General features: G+C 36.8%; 1 protein-coding gene across 3 annotated transcripts in view; it reads right to left on the reverse strand.

The window, feature by feature from the left end:
- LOC135248424 (protein shisa-6) overlaps positions 1-20,300 on the reverse strand; it is an 89,103-nt gene that overhangs the window by 65,292 nt on the left and 3,511 nt on the right. For all 3 annotated transcript variants that reach the window (XM_064323066.1, XM_064323063.1, XM_064323065.1), the window contains exons 3-4: positions 16,150-16,307; positions 8,229-8,327 (exon numbers count right to left, since the gene is read on the reverse strand). In XM_064323066.1, coding sequence (XP_064179136.1) covers positions 8,229-8,327; positions 16,150-16,307 — 257 coding nt within the window. The remainder of the gene's footprint in view (positions 1-8,228; positions 8,328-16,149; positions 16,308-20,300) is intronic.

The following is a 20,300-nucleotide window of genomic DNA, read 5'->3' on the forward strand; positions in this document are numbered from 1 at the left end:
ATTATTCCCGGTTTGTATAGACTCTCTGGAACAAGATGAGCCCAGATATCTAGCCCAGCTTGATTCTCTGACCAGTACTGGCTAATATACTGGCCAGTATAGCCAATGAGACCAGCTAAGCACAAGCTACGACTCGAAAAGGATAGCTTATCATTTTCCCTACATACAGTGAACCAATGGCAAGATAATATAGTGATGACTAACAAGCATTTTAGCCAATGAACTTTCGATTCCAACGATGGATTTCTTATTAGGCTTGCATATAATTACTCACATAGTCTCTCCTGTGTAAACAAACCATAACTTTTTCAGTATGCATGCAGAGAAATGTATTGAGATTTTATGGCTAAAAGGGTATACAACTAGAATTTTACAACTAGAATTTATTTTGCAATGCCTGAGTCTAAAGGTTCAGCATTTGGATGTCTTGAAAGAAATCACTTGTCTGAGTGAATATTACAGAGGAGGACAGTGAAAACAGCTTTGTTACTTTGTTTCAGTATTATTTATAGTAATTCTGGAAACTGATTCTAGAATTCTTGGAAAACAAACTCCAAAGGGTTACCTTTCAGAAGAGATCAGCATTATGCCTGTTGTTAAAAGGGTTAAAGAACAGTAAAAAATTTACTTTGGGTATGCCATTTTCGGGCTTGTGTTAAAAAACAAGTTTCCTGAGAAGGGGTTAAACACACACACGTGCACACACACAAGCACACATGCGCAAACACTCAAACACACACCGAATTACTCTGAGAAAATACTCCCACTTGCTTTGTGTGCAGGCATAGCACTGTATCTGTCTTCCCTCTCTATTTTCTGAAGTGCAATTATATCCAGAAATGTGTTGCCTAGAAAGTATAATGAAAAGATGAGTAAAAAGTAACACATTTTATTTTAAACTGGCATACAATCACATAGAGGGAATGTGAGCCTATATGACTTACACAAAAGTCTTCAAAGAACTCTTTAAAGAAACTTAAATGTGCCAGCACTGTCTGGGGTCAAACTTCTTTCAACCTCTATGCTATAAACAGATGGTCACAGACCATTAAATTATGCCAGTCTGTGAATAAATACGTCATGAGCCTTACTTCACCATCAGGTTGATTTTTCTAAAAATAAAGCCAATAAATAAATAAAAAATATTCCCCTCCATTGATGGGCCGCAGGTGAAAGCTGTATTTAATTAGCTATATATTTTAGTGCGGCATATTAAGAACAGACAAATGATGCAAACTAAAGAGTGGAGGATGAGAACAAAGAACTGCAGTACTGAACACACGTTTAGTATGTTGTATTCATTGAAAGGATTTGTGCAATGCTCATATAGTATTTATGATAAATTAATTATGACATAATTTGTCTCCACACAGTATCCCTAAGTATCAACACAATGTCAAAAGCGAGGTGCTTGCTCAGAATTTGGTTGTGTATAAACCAAAAGAAATAAGGACATTATGGCAGCACATTTTTTGCAGTTTTCATGAATATGTCTCTGCCTCTGATTGTATGCCCTATGTGGCAGAAGGCCAACTGGTCAGCCACAGGCTCTCATCATTTGCACTTGGTGAAGCAATTTCATGCCAGCAGCTATCTTCATTACTATCACATAGCCAAAGCAGAAAAATTGACCTTTAAATGGCTATATTTGCCATCTGTGGCAGGTAAAAGTCTCTATTGCCAATTCAGTTGACTGATAAGGACACATTGAAAGTTATAGGGCTATGTCTGATTGTTTAAATTGTTGAATGTTGTCCCCTTTGCTCACATTGTGACCTTATATGCATGCATTTGGAGAATTCCAATTGCAATAGCTTCAGTTATTTGAATAATCCTTTGGCAAGTAATCCTAAAGAAATTAACATGTGCTCTATTCAATTGGTTTGTCAGCGTCATTTAATTTTTTTGTGGCAAAATAAGTTACTTGATGGTATAACTACACCGTCATGATAAATGATGACAGTGTAATTACACCATGAAGCATACTATATTAAATGATTACATACAGCTTTCGGAAAGCCAGTTTGTTTGATTATCGGTAATTAGCATACTATATGTAACAGATAATCCATGATTGATGATATGGTGGTCTGCTATCCAAAAATAATGACTGGCGTAGAGGCGAAGAACCTTGTGGGTTGCCTTTGTGAAGGTTATCATTTTTTGATAACAGACCACCTCAAAGTGGTTTATCCTACTTACATATAATAATTGTGATAAACTTGGATATTTTTTTTGAGAATGTTATAGAAATATTCAGTTATGCTGGCCCTAATTAAATTCATGTTGAATGTTCAATTAAAAATGTAATTGTGGGCTAGTGGTATTAGATTGTGTGAGCTCGGACATATATTATCCCACTTTCTTCACCGTGCAGCCTCACAGACCAGTGGTCTAAGCTAACAAGCTAGGGCTTGCTCATTTTTTTAGTCTGAACTCCATTGAAGTAAGTAAGTAAATAAATAAATAAATAGATAAATAGTGTTGCTCAGGGACACACACAGGCAGACAGTGTCTACAAGTCCATAACCTAAATTCCTGTAACTACTGGCATTGCATTCACGTTCTCCTAAACATATCCATTGAATAATTTGAAGCAGGTGCCACCATTAGGGATTTCCACCCATGCAGATTCCTTGAATCTTGTAGAACAGGTCAGTATTAACTGAAAAATAGTCAGTCATAATTGTTGTCAGTGTACTAGTATCTTAGTTTGTGTCAGGTTTCTCATTACAAAGCAAGCAAAAATATGACAACTGACATTTGCAAAAAACAAAAACGAAAAAAAAATTAAATATGGTGCTGGGAGTGAATAGAGCTAGTGTGTACAAGGACAGACATCAGCACTTTGTCACAGCACAGGCAGTTTGGATTATCACATTGTCTTCAGTTCTGCCATTAAGATCAAACAGGCTGAAATGCTGCAGAATATGTGACAACGCCCATTGCCGCAGCTGAAGTAGCAGTGCAGTGGCTGAGATGGGCCTGAGCAGGTTACTCCAGGGGCAAAAAGGGGCTGTCTTCCACTATCACAGCCAGCTGTGCTCTGCGCGGCTTGGCTGGCTCTCGCCATGACCTTACTGTGATGTGCAAGTCATGCTCCCCAGGGGAGAAGAAAACAAAGAAATAAAATCCCTATGTGCAATTAAGCACCAGAACAGAATGTTAAATTATTAACTAAACACCAGAATTAAAAGCTAAATAATTCATCAAAAGCAGTCCTGGCATCTGCTTTGCATTTACGTCTATGTCCTTGCCCTCGCTATCATAACATCCTCAATATCAAGGTTGATAGAAGTCAAGGCAATCAAGATACACTTTCTGACATGCTGCATCTGAATTAAGTTGAGGTCAGGTCCAGGGTTCACTGTGTGTTACCACGGTTTGGACAGCTAAGAAGTCACATGCCTTGGGAAGAAAACTGACAAAATAATTTTTAAAAGTCATTACATGGGACACACACCAACAAAAACGGGAAAAAATATATGGGCCAAAAGAGACAGCAGTAAAGTTTAAATGTATGCTTGAGGAAAGTATAAATGTATGCTTGAGGGTAAATTTGTAACTGGCTGAATGTAGTACATTTTGTGAAGCACTTTAACATAGTTTAAGACTGACTGGTATAGTCAAAAACAGACCTACTGCATATGGTATTGAAGACAAATCAAGCTTATGGGATGCACTAGGAGGGTAGAGTATATTAAGACCTTCCACCCACTTGTGCATGTCTGACATATTGCCATGCAGAGCTGTGACTCTAAGTGAGCTGTGGGGACTCAACAGATTTATACTGGCTCCATGAGATGCAGGAAGAACTCTGCCTTGCAATGAATGGTTTATGGCAAAGCTAAATGAATAGAATTCTCAAAGCTAACATATAAATCTTTACTGCTGCAAATATTGATCAATGACATATTTGTCATTTAGAGTTATTCATTTTCTCTGCAAAAGTATTTATAATATGGCAGCTGTTTGACATTCCATTGAATAAATCTGCTGAAAACTCAGTATGTATTTCTGTTCATTACCCATTAAAGCTGAGTGTATCTGACACCACAATCAGGACAGAATTCTTGCCTGTAGTATTCTTTCAGACATTACAGAAATTAAAGACTTATCTGTCTCCTGTTTAAGGCACTACAACGAAAATACTGAACATTACTCTAATGATCATGTCGGGAATGTGAGTTTGGTAGGTAGATTTAAGAGGCCACCACCTGTTGTTCAAAAGACAAAGGTTTTATTCTTGGCAGGTAAACCTCATCCTGGCAGGTAAAATTATAGCATGATATTATAATCTAGGTTCTATTTAAAATGTGCACAGGCAGTTGTTTTTTTGATATTTTAGAGTGATGCATGCGCATAAAATGATATCCCTTTTTGGAGATTGCGCAACATGGATGGAGTAAATAATTTACGCTTATATTTATTTGTCTGTAACTTTGGCATGCAATTTATAGTACAGTTATTGCAATCTAAGTGAGTGTGAGGCAGCATGCATGTAACTTCAACACTGTCAAAGGAAATAACATTATTTTGGTAGGCATGCATAACTTTAAAAAGACTAACAAGAAAAAAATGAAAATAAGCTTCAATAATTTCTAAAGTTCAATTCAGTCACCTAGTCATCAAAAATCAAGGCCACATATAGCATATCACACCACCATGCATATATCATCAGAACGGTTTAAATGATGTTATCCTGATGTACTGATCCACAAAAAAAAGTAATCAAAAAAGGTTTTTTATATCAAGCAGAAATATGAGATAAAATAGAAAAGCACTTATATGTCCTTGTTTTAGCATTTCTGTCAATTATGATTTTTTGACTAGTCAAGTTTTAAATCATCATTGCATGTCTACATTTCCTTTTGTCATAGCTAACGAAAGATGATGATATGTAGGCCTGTGTGCTTTCCTGTCTGTCTTATTGGAACAGGAATTATTCACAGAAAAAAATCCTTATAACTGACATTTTCCTCTGTTACACATCAAAACAAAGACTACAAAAACTAAAAAAGAAGTGGAGATGTGTGACTAGTCAGCAATGTTGGTTCATTGCCTAAACACTAGAATATGATGAATCATTCATCACACTGTCATAAATAAAAAGTTTTTTTGCATGTTTTATGTTATTTATGTTCTCCTTAATGGATGTGCTTTCGTCATGGTTTGTACGTAAGCAATTATTCTGTTATTAGAGACCATCATTGTTATTATCAGGGAGAACATTGAATGAAAATGGATCTCACTTTATCACACTATATTGATAAAAACACCACCCCATCAATAACTGCATATTGGAGTCCATCTGAAACCAAGGGAACCGACTTTCCAAAGGAACATGAATGATACAAAAACAATGGTTGAACAGTGCTACAAAATACAAAGTTTAGCAGAAGCCACCTGTTCCTTGGCTGATCACTGCTTCGCTTTGAATGTTGTCTCACTGAGGATGTGTCTTTTACGAGATGGAAAGAATATTCCATAGTTTGCTCTGGACAAACAATGCAACCTGCATATCCTGTCCAGCTTTTTTCTTGGACAATAGTGCACAGTTTCTCTGTAATTGAAACACATGTATTCTTTATGAATTTCAACTTACATTTTATAGAGTTTTCACATTTGAGAGAGCAAGACAGATAAGAGGCATATTTTATTTTTTTATTTGTCTATTTTCATTTTATTTATTTATTTTTTTTTGCTGACAACTGTCAACTACAGACAGGTTATTCTTAATTTGTCATTCTCATGTGGTATATGTAAATCACCTCATACCTACTGTCAAATATTGTGGTTTCACTGTGCATTTGTAACCAAAATTAGATGAAAATGCAATTTATCACTGGAGATGTACAATTAAAGTAGACAATGTTTCACACTGAAGTATCCAGTAGGAGACTGAATCAATGCCTAACAATAAAGAAGACTGTCCCAGGGACAACAGTGCACGATTTGTTGCTCAGTAGATGCCCTGTTCATTGTTTCCTCTTAAATGGCCTGCGCACACCAATCATGGCAGGGTGTCTGCCGAAACCACGACTTGAGCATCATAAAGAGGTTATCATGAACCATCAGAAAAGGACCTGGTATCTTACCCTAGAGCCTGGGAAGTATGACTAATTCTTCAATGTGTATAACAACCGCTTGAAAAAAGGCCTTGTTTAAGTCCTGGAAGGTACTGCAAATACTCCCTCATATTAAAACTAGTCATGGTATTATGTGAATGTAAGTACCCGCATTAATGGAAATGAAGATGAGATATCTGCACTCTGGAATGAGTGTGATACTTTAAGACATTAGATGTGGATGTAGAGAATATGGATGAGGACCAGGCTCTTAAGGAAGAGCCAGAGATTGAGAGGATGCCTTTACAGCCTTTTGAGGACGGCTGGTTTGACAGGCAGTCATCATGGGAGGCTTACAAGAGAGAGACTGGGCTGAGTCCTCAGGGATGGACTCAGTATGAGATGACAGCACTGATTCGAGGGGCAGGCCCAGGAAATGCTGATAGATCTATCATAGCCAGCAGCAGCAGAATCATGAACCCATATCAGAACACAATCCCACCATGGCTATTTGGCAATAACCAAAGACTAAGATCTTTACACAGCTATATGGCTCAACATTTAATCTTTCATTTCACAAAGTATAACATGGATATTTTACTTACAAATACAAATATAAATACAAATACATGTTTTGTTTAATTATTGATTTTTTTTGGCTGGACCGCAACAGCGGGGCCAGCCCTACAAACGTGAATGTATGTGACTGAGTGACTGAGTGATCTGACTGACTGATGAAATTACACCATTGGACGGCCGAGTTATGAAGTTACACCATTGATCGGCTGGATCACGTGTGTTAGGTCCAGCCATATACTAGGTTTTGATCTGGTCTTGTTTATTTTTATCAGAGCCAGACAAATTCCACACTGATACTAGTGGGGTTGCGAAAAAATTCATCTAGTTTATAATTTTGGCAATGCAGTAATTTTAATGTTTAAAAGACAGAAAGGTTTATTGTTGCTAGAATAGTCATCTTATAATTTTTTCAGTCCTGCTCAGTTAAAAAATCAGTTGGACATTGCTAGGGAACCTGTGCTGCTGGAAATAGCCATTGTTGTTGGCATTGCATGTCTTAATTTGCAAACCCTGGGCAAACAATTTATTTTTGGAAGAAAGGTTATAGGCCATAGAGCCTTTCACATTTAGAAAAAAAAATTGCAAATACACTGATGATTTTATTTAATTGTGTTAACCGTGAATAAACTGAAAGACCGTTTTTACACCAGAAAAAATAATTGAGGCTGAATGTGTACGGAAACTAAAGACAAACAACTAATATTATATAAACATATAACAAAAGTATTGACATCATCTATGTTGTGAAAGAGGTCTGGTGAATATCAATGCCAGTCTTTTCCCTGCACAAGGAGACTTCACATGTGCAACCTAAAATTAGTGCCTTGATTATTTAATCAATCAAATAATGGTTGCTGCTGGGCTGCCTGTCACTCAAAGAACAATCTGTCAGAAGCTTTATGGTTATTAGCATATTAACATCCTACTATCCTTTTACAAAGGCCTACAGCATACACTTCTCATTGGTTTCAACCTGCTTTCACACATTTGTATTCTGCTTGCAATTATCTTAACAATCTACTGGGGAGTAATCCCAAAAGTGTTTTCTTAATTGTGTTTTCATTTTTCAATTATTCAAAAAGTGTTTTCCTTTGTGATTGCAAAAAAATTAATTGTTCCTTTTAGGGGTTTTGTTTCATATATTGATGTTTATTTGTAAACGTTCGAGTTGACATGCTATGTTGTCAGTTGTGCATAAGGGTGTTAGCTACATCACATGGTGTATGCATTCTTCACATTATACTGGGTGGTTGGAACAGGGCAAGGACCCTAAGAAGTGAAAATAATGCTCATTGTACATTTCCTATTTTACATTTCTTACTGTCCATTATGAAATAAGCATTCAAAAACAGGATGCTGGAGGACCACAGTTCTTTAGCTACACACTCAGCTAAAGATTAAAAATCACCAGAGCCACGCCACCTCTCAGCCTCCTCTGAGCTAAAGTCTATGCTCTTTTCATCCACATACAAGAGCAGTAAAGGACAAAGTCAAGGGCATTACAGTTTGCCATCTAGAAAGGAGCTTGCTCTGTTAATGGAAGGCTTGTTATACAATATCAAATGAAGATGCACACACTACCTTTTAGATGTCCTCGTCCTAACGTCACAAACCCCGAGGAGATAAAATTGTGAAGATCGTGCCCTCCGCTGCGAACATTTTCTTTCGTGTAATGTCCTCCTGGGAACAATAAGACAGCATCAGATATACAGAAATCTAGAATTGCTTTTTGTAAATTTAAGACTGGAATACTTGTCATCAACAATATACAGTAGTCACCTTAACAGACATTAGCAATGCAACACAATGTCGTGCACTTTGATGAACTCATTGTGCAATGTGGAGGCCACTGATTTTAGATACTCAGAATGCCAGTATTATTTGATGTAATATTCCATTGTTGTAATTACTTTTGTGCATGCTTGTCTTGTCAGGTTACGGGTTGTGATGGTTGATAGCTTAAACTTTACAGATTAACCTTTTTTGGTTAATGTGAGTTATGCAGGCGAATGTTTGTTGTACTCCGTTTCACATAACAGAGGTTGTATTAAGGTTTCTTCTTTTTTTTCAGACATCAAAAATAGCAGAAATTATTTATGTTCCATTTGGAAAACACAAATATATTGGTCATATACTGATCAACGTAAAAATAAAAATAGCTGGATTGCGACAATTGTGTCTTCCACTTCTGGCTAATTTTGAAATTCACAGTGCATCCATCGCACTGTTCCTGGAGATCTACCATCTCGTTGGTTTTAATTTCAACCCTAATTTGGCACACCTGATTCTACTAATTAGCAGCTCAATGAGATCTCTAGCTATCAAATGAGGTCTGCTTTCTTAGGGTTGGAATGAAAATGTAAAAACGTCCACAGAGACTGGGTTGGGCTGCCCTTGTCTAGAGTCTGCTTCCCATTTTAGTGCCATTTATGCACCATCTCGGACGTCATTTCATTATGGCCTGTTATTTTATGTGCCCCTGGAGGCTTCAAAGCATTAAAAGAAAAAAAAAGATGTATCAGGATTTTATTATTTTTTTTAACTGAGCAACATCCTGGCCATGTCAAGTTATTTTTATTGGTGTAACTCAAAATGGTCTTTCTACATATATATATACAGTATAATCCATGGTTCCCCTCTAAAACATATGTTGTTGCCAGCTGCTTTTAATTTTGACCTTTTTAAAAATAAAACCCTGTCTGTTATGAATGGATACGTATTAATAATGTCATTTTATTTATGGTACAGGATTTTAGGTTTTAAATTACAGCAGGCTGCCGACTGCTAACTAGTTCCTCAAATGTTATATTATGCATTTTCAGACAGCCAACAACAGAAGTCATTGTGCACACAAAAATAACTACAGAAATCTATGTGCACAAAACAATAAATATGAATTCAATGATAAGATCATTTATTCATATAAATTGTGAATAAAATGTTGAGGGATGCATTTGGTATAATACAGAAAGCAACTTGGAATACACTTTAGCCCAATTAAGCAGGGGGCTGTTTTCAAATCACAGCAAAACTGTTAGCTATTATATAATTCCATTCAAGGCTACACTATTAATTATATTCACTGGCCCATATTAATTGGCTTGCCAGCTAAATAAAGTAAGCTGATAAGAATATCACTTTGCCATATACAGTTAAGGCCTTTTCTAGGTTTACTAACTTTTTTAATTGGTGTAACTGTGTGCAGCACAGGGAGGCCAGCAAGATAATTCACTTCTCTGTCAATTAATATACAAATACAGCTAAATTTGATGTGCTGGGGGACAGCTGATGCATTCACCAGTCTTGCCCAATTCAGCTGACTAATTTGGGCCAATGAGGTCTGCTTACATAACATTAAGCCAAATCAACCCTAAGCAATTTATGCCTTGCTACTCAATGTACATTACATTGGGAATAAAACAGCTTATTTGCAGATGTATGAAAATTCCATCTAGTTTTATTTTGCCTTCAAAGTCACATCAAGTTACATCAGTTTTTTAAAAAGATATTTATTTTACCAGTTTATTCATTTATTTTCTTTCAGTCCCTGTGTTTGGCTAGAGCATGGAATTCTCTGTCAATTTGAAACAGTTCTAGGCAACCCAAAAGTGTAAAGTAAATATCTTTCCTTACCCTTGTCTCAATAAAATGAATTGTTACTTCACTTTTTTCTTCCATTTTGCAAGGTCGGGTATTACTTTAATGAGTTCATCAAGTTCACCAACACTTTCCAAAAAGCAACGAAATGGTGTTTTTTAATGTGGCATAAAAAGTCATGGCATTTGCTAAATGTTATAGTCTTTCCTTTCCCTTATTTCAAAAGCCTTTTGTTCACAGAGGAACATTGTCCAGCTGTGCGATACTATATCAAACCAGATAGCCCTATTATTTTGAAGCCCTCCAGAAGAACAATCATGCCTTTCGCCCGTAGACAGCTTTGTCAACTCATAGAGGTGCATTGACACCAAGTGCATGGCAGGCTATGTATTAAGAATTTATGGTCTGTGATGTGCTGCCAGAATCATGCCTGTACGTTGAAGGTCACTCGGGTGCTGGTGGAGATTGAAGGGCAGTTGGAGATTGTACGGTGTAGCAAGTTTTAAAAAGCTAGTGCTCTGGGGTAAAAGCCACATCCGCCCACTCTTCCAGGTAAAATATTAAAATTGTAAATGGTCAATAATATATCCTTCAGCACAGGGCACATAACACTAAGGTCAATGAGGCCTTTTTTCAGCGAAGAAGTGGTATCATATGTGGTATAATGATTTTTGTGCATTATTAATATGCACTGACGTGTATCGTCATACCTTGACAAAGCACATCCACCTTTCTCAGATGGCCCTGTCTACTCTTGGCCCTTTCAAGTCACCTCCCTGATCATTCTTGGAAAGAGCCCCTGACCTTCCTGTCTTATCACCTCATCCTCCTGGGATGCCTCTCACTACAGTTATTACAGCCTCATGCTCTGATTTTCAATGACCACTTTTACTGTACACGCACGCAAACAATTCAGTTTAAATGTGGTTAAGACAATACTGCAAGAAAAGACATGAGGTCATGTAAAAACCTTACTCTGATTAAATTCTTTACCAAAGTAACCATAATCACTGTAATACATGTAGAGTATTCAGATTTTACTCCCATTATTATAGAATGCATAAAAACCTTAATCGGATTTCTTAATGTGTTAGCACTGTGCATGACTGTGCCTGATATTTGCTGCTGTCTATGAACCTTGCAGCTCGTTTTTTGGGATTGATTGTGAGTGGGCTGCTTGGGATGAAAGAATTGGTAGCCTGCTCATTACCCCTGCCACCAATGAAGTCCTTTGGAACAAGGTGTTCTGTTCTCTTCTGATTTCAAAATGCTTCTCACGAAGCTGCCTGTTTTACAAAATGTACGAAAGGACAAATAAAAACGGGCAGCTCTGCAGCATGACTCAAGTTTTGTTAAATGTGTTAGGACAAGGGAATCCATGTGTACCTCACTAACCTTGCAGGGAAAGGCCTCTGGCTCCGATTCTGGTATTTGCCAAATTAACCATCATTTGACTTGATCACAATATTGACAATAATCACATTATTGTGTGCATATAAACATGGTGAGTCTTCTTTGGCTGAAATACAGCTTATCCTTTCTGCAATTCAGATTTCCTCTTTTATTTTTGCCCCATCACCTTGTGCATGATGCCAAAGTAAACAATGGCATCAGCTTTTGTGCACCAATGTAAGATTCCTGTCTAGTAATAATCTTCTTACCATAAGGTTTTGTTGAGCAAAGTGATTTACTCAATGAAGGGATAATTGGGATTTAAATACAGCTTAATTTTAGCATTTTGTATATTCCGTATACTCATTTTTAAGCATATATGCTGCATTACATCACTTCTTAAAAGCATTACCTATTCATTCTTTTTAAGATACCTAAACAAAAAATGACACATTTTGCCTGAAACAGACCCGGAGCTTGCCGAACTGAAAACTAGGTTTTATGAACGCTTTGGGGAAAAGCAGACTTATAAGATGTTTTGTAAAGACCAAGGCACTATAGCTGTTTTCCTGTTATATGATCATTTCAATTGAATCACAATCACATGAAATACGCTACAGACAGAAAGAGAACAGAGGCCATGCTAGAGAGGGAAGCAGGAAAGAAAACATGTCAAAATGCATCAGTGAGGCTCCAAATTGAATGTGAAAGGCTAAAGTCTTGAGATAGCTCAACCAGAAAATTCATGCAAGTCGCTCAGTTTTCTGCATTTGCAGCCTGGCATCCACCTTATAGAAGTTACTTTGGATTGGCACGGTTCTTCAGACTTTCCAGCCACCAGGTCTGTCACATTTCATTTTAAATAATCATATGAGACATACAACAATACCACAGTCAATTAAGCAAGGTCTCCATAAAACTGTCCATAGACACAGGTGAGTGCTACATTAAATTATATTTTAAAAGTCAGATGTTGTCAGCATATAAACATTCAATTGGAAATGTATGTGGTGCTTTTAAAACCCACAGAGAGAAAGCAAACTGACTGCATATATATTTATATCCCATGTAGCACTGTCTTTATTGGCAAGCAATAAAAATGTAAAGGCTGCATATTTCCAAAATGCCTAATGGCATGGCTTATTTAAATTAAACTAATTAAATCACAGTTTAATAATCCAGGCAATTTTTATGCATAGTGCAAGAGTGGATCTCTTGAAGCAATAGCCTTATTGCAGATACAATACAAGGGCAAAAGTATGTGGACACCTGACATCCAACATATCATCCAAAATTATGGGTATTAAAATGGACTTGGTCCACTCTTGTGGAAAGGCTTTATATTAGATGTTGGAGCTTTGTTGCAGGGATTTGCTTCCATTCAGCCAGAAGAGCATTAGTGAGGTCAGGCACTGATTGGGCGATTAGGCCAGGCTCACAGTTAGCTTTCCAATTGATCCCAAATGTGTTGGATGGGGTTGAGGTGAGGGCTTGGTGCAGGCCACTCAAGTTCTTCCACACCATTCTCGAGAAAACCATTTCTGTATGTTCCTTGCTATGTGCCCGTGGGCATTGTCATGCTGAAACAGCAAAGGGCCGACACCGACCCCAGCCTGTAGAAGAAGTACAGAATCATCCAGAATGTGATTTGCCTAGCATTAAGATTTGCCCTCACTGGAACAAAGGGGCTGAGCCAAAACCATGAAATACAACCCCAGACCAAGGGGTGTCCCGATACTTTTGGTCCTATAGTGTATATATATATATATATATATATATGAAATATAACATATCTTCATATGATGTGATTCACTAAATGGTAAGTATGGGACATGGTGGTAGGGTGTTAAGTGCACCAGCTGATCCTCAGGAATAGGGTTTTGGAGACAGCAAATCTTGCAGCACAAATCTCTTTTTTCAGGAAAGAGCTGATATTTTCTCAAGCCTTCATAATTTGCATCGCAATAGTACTCACAATTTTGCAGGCTTAGGGGACTCAGCATGAGGAAGAAGTGGATCTATTTGAATTTTCTTCTAAATTATTCTCCCATGCACAGTTTAGATAACTGAGAGATCTGAGCCTTTTTGAACCTGCATCATCAACCAAGAGATACAACCACATTAAGAGACTGTTGTCTCCGTTAGGATAGAAGTTAATGTGACAAGGAATCATGAACATTGTGCATCCTGCAATAATGTAACCACACCACATCATGCATTATACATTTTGACAATTATTCAGAGGTTATCCTATTCTATTATTTTTTATGAACAAGAATGAGGTATATTGGTGAGAAACATTTTAAAAACATATTTGTCAGTCTTTCATGATGAAACTACTGTCACCCCAAGTTTAAACTGGAGTGACAGCTGAATTGAGGTCAGCTGATCTGTCAATTGCGCTCTTGTTTTTCCTTGAATTTTGAAGCAACGCACAGAAATAATTGTCATTAAGTATTCCCACTGCTGCCCTTTGCTGAGGATGTCCTTCAATCAAAGCTCCATGCTATTGTCACTTTAGACACCACTGCTTGTGAAACCTCTGCAAATTTAGCTGTCATTGTCACTAAGCTCTCTCTAAAAATGTCATAACATTACTCTTCTTTTAAAAGTTACTTAGATCTCATCTTGCAGCCATACCTGCCATAATTATAGGTAACCATGTCCCTGTGCACACCTGTGCCTTTCATTTTCATATACTTGCTACCAAGGTGTTTCCATTGCTGTGTCCATCTCATTTAGCAAGCCACCTGTCAAACCTGTACAACATGTCTAACTCAAAGACTGAGTTCTAGTATTGACATGGAAAATCAGCAAAACCGGAAAATACAGTTTCGGCATTACAGAATGTAATTGAAAGGATAATGAAATCTGATACATTTTGTGAAAGCTCTTGTTTCAGTTTGTATTTCTGTGTCAAATAATTAGGAGTACTCTTTATGTAGTCCAATGTGCATAACCTGTTGGTTAAAAAAAATGTCATATCATGAAAAGGGCTTCCTGGATGTTTCACAGTGTGTGCATTAGATTCCTCTGGGGGCTGTTAGCAGGTGCAGGTGCAGGCACTCCTGCTATCATAAATAATTATGATCTAATTCACACACCAAAAGATGGATTTAAGTTTTGCAATATACATGGGGTCAAGCTTCTGCTTGAAGTAAATAATAAGAATAATTTCAATTCGGTTTTTTATTGCTATTTCATTATATATATATATATATATAACTAACTGGGCTGGTTACTGTGTTTCCAAGTCTTCTGTTGAGTATGCGATATTATCATCTACAATACGATGCAACCCACAAAAGTAGTTTTTTGCTTTTAATGAGCTTGCAGTCACTTGAATATTAGGTTTGACAATATGCAATGACTACTTCTGGGAAAACAGTGCTGCTGATGGAGAAGGGTCAGCAGTTGACACCAGGTCTGACCTACAGAGCAAAGAACAGCATTGTGTACATTGAGAGCTTTTCTCTCCACCCACACCTACCCCCCTTCCGAGACAAGGAGACACTCACAGAGAGTATAGTCTGCCCACAGCTTCCAGTCACTATGCACAAATATCACTGATTTGCACTGCACAAGCCAACCGCCATGTTGTTGTAACAAGCTGAATAGTCCGCTTCGGTTTCACCTCATTTGGTGCACTGGACAGACACATCATTTACACCCTGTCAGGGATGGAAGCTGATGTGTCTCACGCAATATAATTAACTCTTTAAGCAGTTCACTTGCGCAAATCTAATGATTACTGGCTGTTAACACAGGCACTTCAGAGAGACACACAGCTGCCAGGGACCCTGGCAAGAGCACATGTCGGCATGTCCAAAAACTGCAGGAGTGGAATGGTGTGGCACTAGAGAAGTGAACATGGACCTTAATACATGCAGTTTGGACTTGGCTTGTGCTAGTGTTCAGTAATTTCAAAACATTGGGGATATATAAATAGTTACTTAATGTTTACCAGTAATAGCAGCTTTTCTTACTGACATATTTGAGAGCAAAATGGCTGAAGTTAAAAGTTGTAGGCTATCGCATTAGAGCTATAACCTAATTATCCATAGGTTTCCCAGACTTTGACCTTTTCCAAAATGTTTTATACACATTTTGAATATAACTTTTGTTTTCATTTAAGAAACTGTTGTTCCTGATTACATTTAACCCCACATTGCATAAACTAGAATATTTTTTATAGTTTTCAAATGTGGTCACTTTCCCCTTTCCCAAGTTTTTTTGTGATATTATTGATGGCTCTCAAGCTGAGCTATAGCCTTTTGAATTCCCCAAGTTTTACATCTGTCACAAATATTACATGTTCTTGATACAGCATATTGAAATGTTAAAAGACAAGAGAAAAACATTGCAAGAGGTCACCAGGCAGTACTTCAATTAATAGAACTCTTCATTGATGAAGCCAACGTGAAATAAAAATTTGAATTGAGGCCAAGCTAGCTGACCAAATTAGTTTTTTTTATCCAAACCGTGTGGCAAAGAACTATGAGAGTAAACCTACCGTGATTTGATTTTGATGTGTGAACTGGGGTGTAGTGGTTTTTAGAAGTCCGAACAGGTGTATTTTCTTTGGGCGAGCCATCCATTGCTGCAATATTTTCACGCTCATATTGAGATATTGGAATGGGTCCTTGTTGCCTCAAAATCTCTGCAAGTGCTCTGTAAAACAAACAAATAAAAATAAGACCGGGACAGACTTTCATTCTATTTCATTTGTTCAATTTTTAAGATTATAACAAACCATTATAATAAAAAATGCTTTTAGGCATATATTATTTCCCAAATTGAATTATTTCTTTACCATTAATACTGTATTTTACTATACTGTAGACATTGTGTGGTATATAGCCATTTACTATTGATTTCAGCCTCAAATGCCTCTAAATTTGGATCCACTGAAAGATGAATCACATTCATGGGTGTAAATTCTGCTTTTCTGGCTGCAGTTGAAAGCACAGCTTCTATCACTCATTCTTTGACTGATTAAATGATTGACTGGGTGGTTTCTGTAGAAATTATGTTTTCCTGCTTGAGACACTTGTGGTGCAAGTTTTGTCTGTTGGCAGACAAAAGTAGTTATGCAGGTTTTATGTATGTATTTATTTTTTCTTTCAGAGCTTCACCAAGTACAAATAAATAAAGAACGGAATGCAGAAAACCAGCAGTATGACAGTTGTCCTACCACTGGTTTCTGAAAGTAAACCAATTTATTTTTTGAAATAGTTTTCCCTTCCTTGGAAAGGTCTAAAAAATGTAAGTCAAGTCTAATGGGTGAGAAGTTAAAAGATTTTGTTACACAATTGACTGAATAAAATTTATGTATTTTCACAATTAAATTTTTTTCTCTTTACAGTACAATAGTTCAGCTGTTCATTGACCAAAGAAGGCTGCATAAAACAAAAATAGCCTACAGGTAATAATGAATTTTGCATGTGCAAAAAAAATAATGAATGAGGACTATATAGAGGATTATATTATTTAATACTAAAATAACTCTGGGAAAAATTACAAGTGCCCCCCCCCCCCCCCCCCCCCAAAAGATAGGTGTCACAATTATTCACACCTATTTTAAATAAAATACAACAAAAATTTGATGGCCAAACACGTCCTGCTGCTTTTTAAACTGCTGCACAGGCTTTCTGATCAGTGCACTTGAAAGGTACAGCATTCCGTAGTATAGCCAGATCAGCACCTATGTCCATTTGTAGTAGAATTTGAATTTAAATTAATGGAGATAGCAACAGTCCCCCATCATGTTATACAATCATTTGCTATAATCAGGTAAAAAGCAGATAGGGCCACAGATGTTATTATGGCAAAGAAAGTTCCACAGCTTGGATCAGAACCCCTACCCGCATGAGGGGTGTCACATAAAAATCAGAAGTCACCTGCCCTAAGGACTATGATACACATCTCACCCACTCAAATCCAGCTTTAAAAATTCAGAAGCTTCCAGACAGAAGTAACATTGTTCCTTCAACATCCTCATTGTTTATGCAGCCAGTATGTTTGAGTGCATTAATATGGAAATGATTTTCGAAGTGATGATTTAATGCGTATACCAGATACTGTATACTGTATACACAAGCTTATCAGCCACAAGGAATCAAGAATCCAAGCTCTCGCATAAGAATTTTTAAAACAATAGAACAGTGATGAGAATGCAAATGCATATAGTCCCCCCACACAGGGAGGTACATAGTTTGGGAGAAAAGAAAATACAGGGCCACAGTTGGAGATATACAAAACTTAACTGTGTCCTGGGGACATAAATCCTCTAAATCTACCATGAGACACCACTTCCATGCCAACAGTCTTTTTGGAATGGTTCCCATAAAAAGCATATACCTGTATTGAGGAAAGCCTGCAAAATTAAGCATTTGGAGCTAGCTAGCTTAACCCAACTATTGTGGCCAAAATTTAGCGTTTTGGCCATGCATACCAGAAATGAGTTTGGCATTGGATCTTTACTGTTATGTTATGGGGATGTATTGCATCTATTAGTTCTTGTTTAGGTAAATGGAATCCTGGACACCAGCAAAGACCAAGACATTTAGGCCAAAAACCTATTTCCCTCTATCTTAAATCTCAAATGGTTCTTTCAACAAGGTCATGATCCTAGGCATACATCTGACCATTACAGGCTAAGTTATTCCTTTTACTGCATATTTCATCTTTATCAAGGGTGTTCATAATTTTAGAGGGCACTGTATATTTACTGCATAGACCTTTCAGTACTTAATTTCTTACAGTACCAGAGGCTATCATTGTTTTCCATTTTGAACAAGTTGCTTGGGAGTTCCATGAAGTGTATTTTTGTTTATACCACAAACACATGATTGACAGCAGTTCTTAAGCCAGCAGGTCATTAGAAAAACTATAAACATCTTAAGTATCCTTCATTGTATTTATTAATTAAATACAAAAAACAAATAGAACCTATGCAAAAAGGAGCTTCGTGCCCTGTTCAACTGTCAGCCCATAACTTTTCATAAGTTTGTATGTCTGAGGTTCTAAATCAATAAATAAATAAATGAATGCTTCAAGTAGATAATGAGGATTTGAGGCACAGACATAATGGTCCAACTTGTTAAAATACAGCTGGGATTTATGATTCCTTGGTCAAAAAAGAATGACACTATCAAGCTGAGACTCCAAACTTCATTGTGCTGTATGGTTATTTTCAAAATTTTCGTCAGTCAACAGAATATGATTTAATGGCTAATGTATATACATTTTAATTTAATTATTTAATTTGATATTGTCGTTTCTTTTTTTGGCAATTTTTTATGATTTTTAATGTATGCATACAAGTCACCAAGCATATTTTGATTGAATTTGATGATCAAGAACAGCGCAATTGTGAACTTGGAGATCAAAAATCAATGCCATATTAAATGTTGCGTACAAACATTTAGAACCATTGTAAAACAGTCATCCAATAAAATGTTCACAAATTAGTTTGGTAAATATATTTGGTCCCCTGCACAACATCAAGAATTGAGATATAATCTGGTTAATGTGGCAGAGATTTGTCATTAAAACCTATTTCACTTTTTATTGTCTCATGGAACATCTGTGACAAACTGTAAAAAAAGACCTGTACAGAGCATGCTTCTGGTTTTTATTTTTACATGCCTCTTTGTAGTTCAGATCAGCTGTTTAAAAATAATAATTAACACAAACACGAAAATGTGCGTGTGTGTGTGTGTGTATGTAAGTGTGTGCTTACGTGCAGGTGTGTGTGGGTGTGTGCGTGTCCAGATTTTTTCAATTAAAATTTAAAAATAATAAATCACAAAATTACAATTCAGCCAACCTTTCGACAGTTTGAAATATAATGTATTGTTGGCTTGATGATGACTACAGTATTTGGGAAAAAATCTCAGTATTCTGCACATCAGTTGTACCTTTTATTTGCTTGCATACTGTACAAAGTGTACTAGTGAACCAGTCGTATGTCAGCATAGTGTTTGTCTAACTCAGAAACTTGACTCTAATTTCTGACATGCTGTGAGTTGTGAGAGTGAATTAGTCAACATGTTTACTTTACAGCCATAAATAGGACCCGTGTGACACTAAGTCAAACATGCAACCAGTTGAAAGGGAATCCAAAAGAACATGTAAAACACACACATCTTCTGAGGTAAAGCACATATTGCTCCTGCTCCACAAGTAAACTTTGCTCCTATCTACCAGTCTTGCATTTGATTTGACTGGAGTTTTGTGACATTACCCCTGCTGGCAAATATGATTACAGCAGAGATCTACCAGCAAATTGGAATTCCTTTCACAGTGTGAAATCCGCCTCTTCCGTGGAACAGAGAAATAAGTAAAGTGTATAAGCAAACCATGGCCAAATATTCAATGAATTGCACTAAATCTCATTCTACTTGTCGGTTATTAGTCTGAATGTTTCAGCTATTTTACAGAATAGGAAACAGTTGATATACATACGCAGAAATAAATCATATACCCAATGGCCATTACTATGATGAATATGAACTTTAATTAAATGTCACATAGTCTGGATTCCAGATTTATTTTCTTCTTTTTTTGTTTCAGAAAGAGACAAAACAGATATTTTATTTAAGCCTACATGGATGTGCTAAATGTGTTACATTGATTCAGAACATATTTAGTGCAGTATAG

This window comes from Anguilla rostrata, chromosome 2, assembly GCF_018555375.3.
Source record: "Anguilla rostrata isolate EN2019 chromosome 2, ASM1855537v3, whole genome shotgun sequence".
Taxonomy (NCBI): Eukaryota; Metazoa; Chordata; class Actinopteri; order Anguilliformes; family Anguillidae; genus Anguilla; species Anguilla rostrata.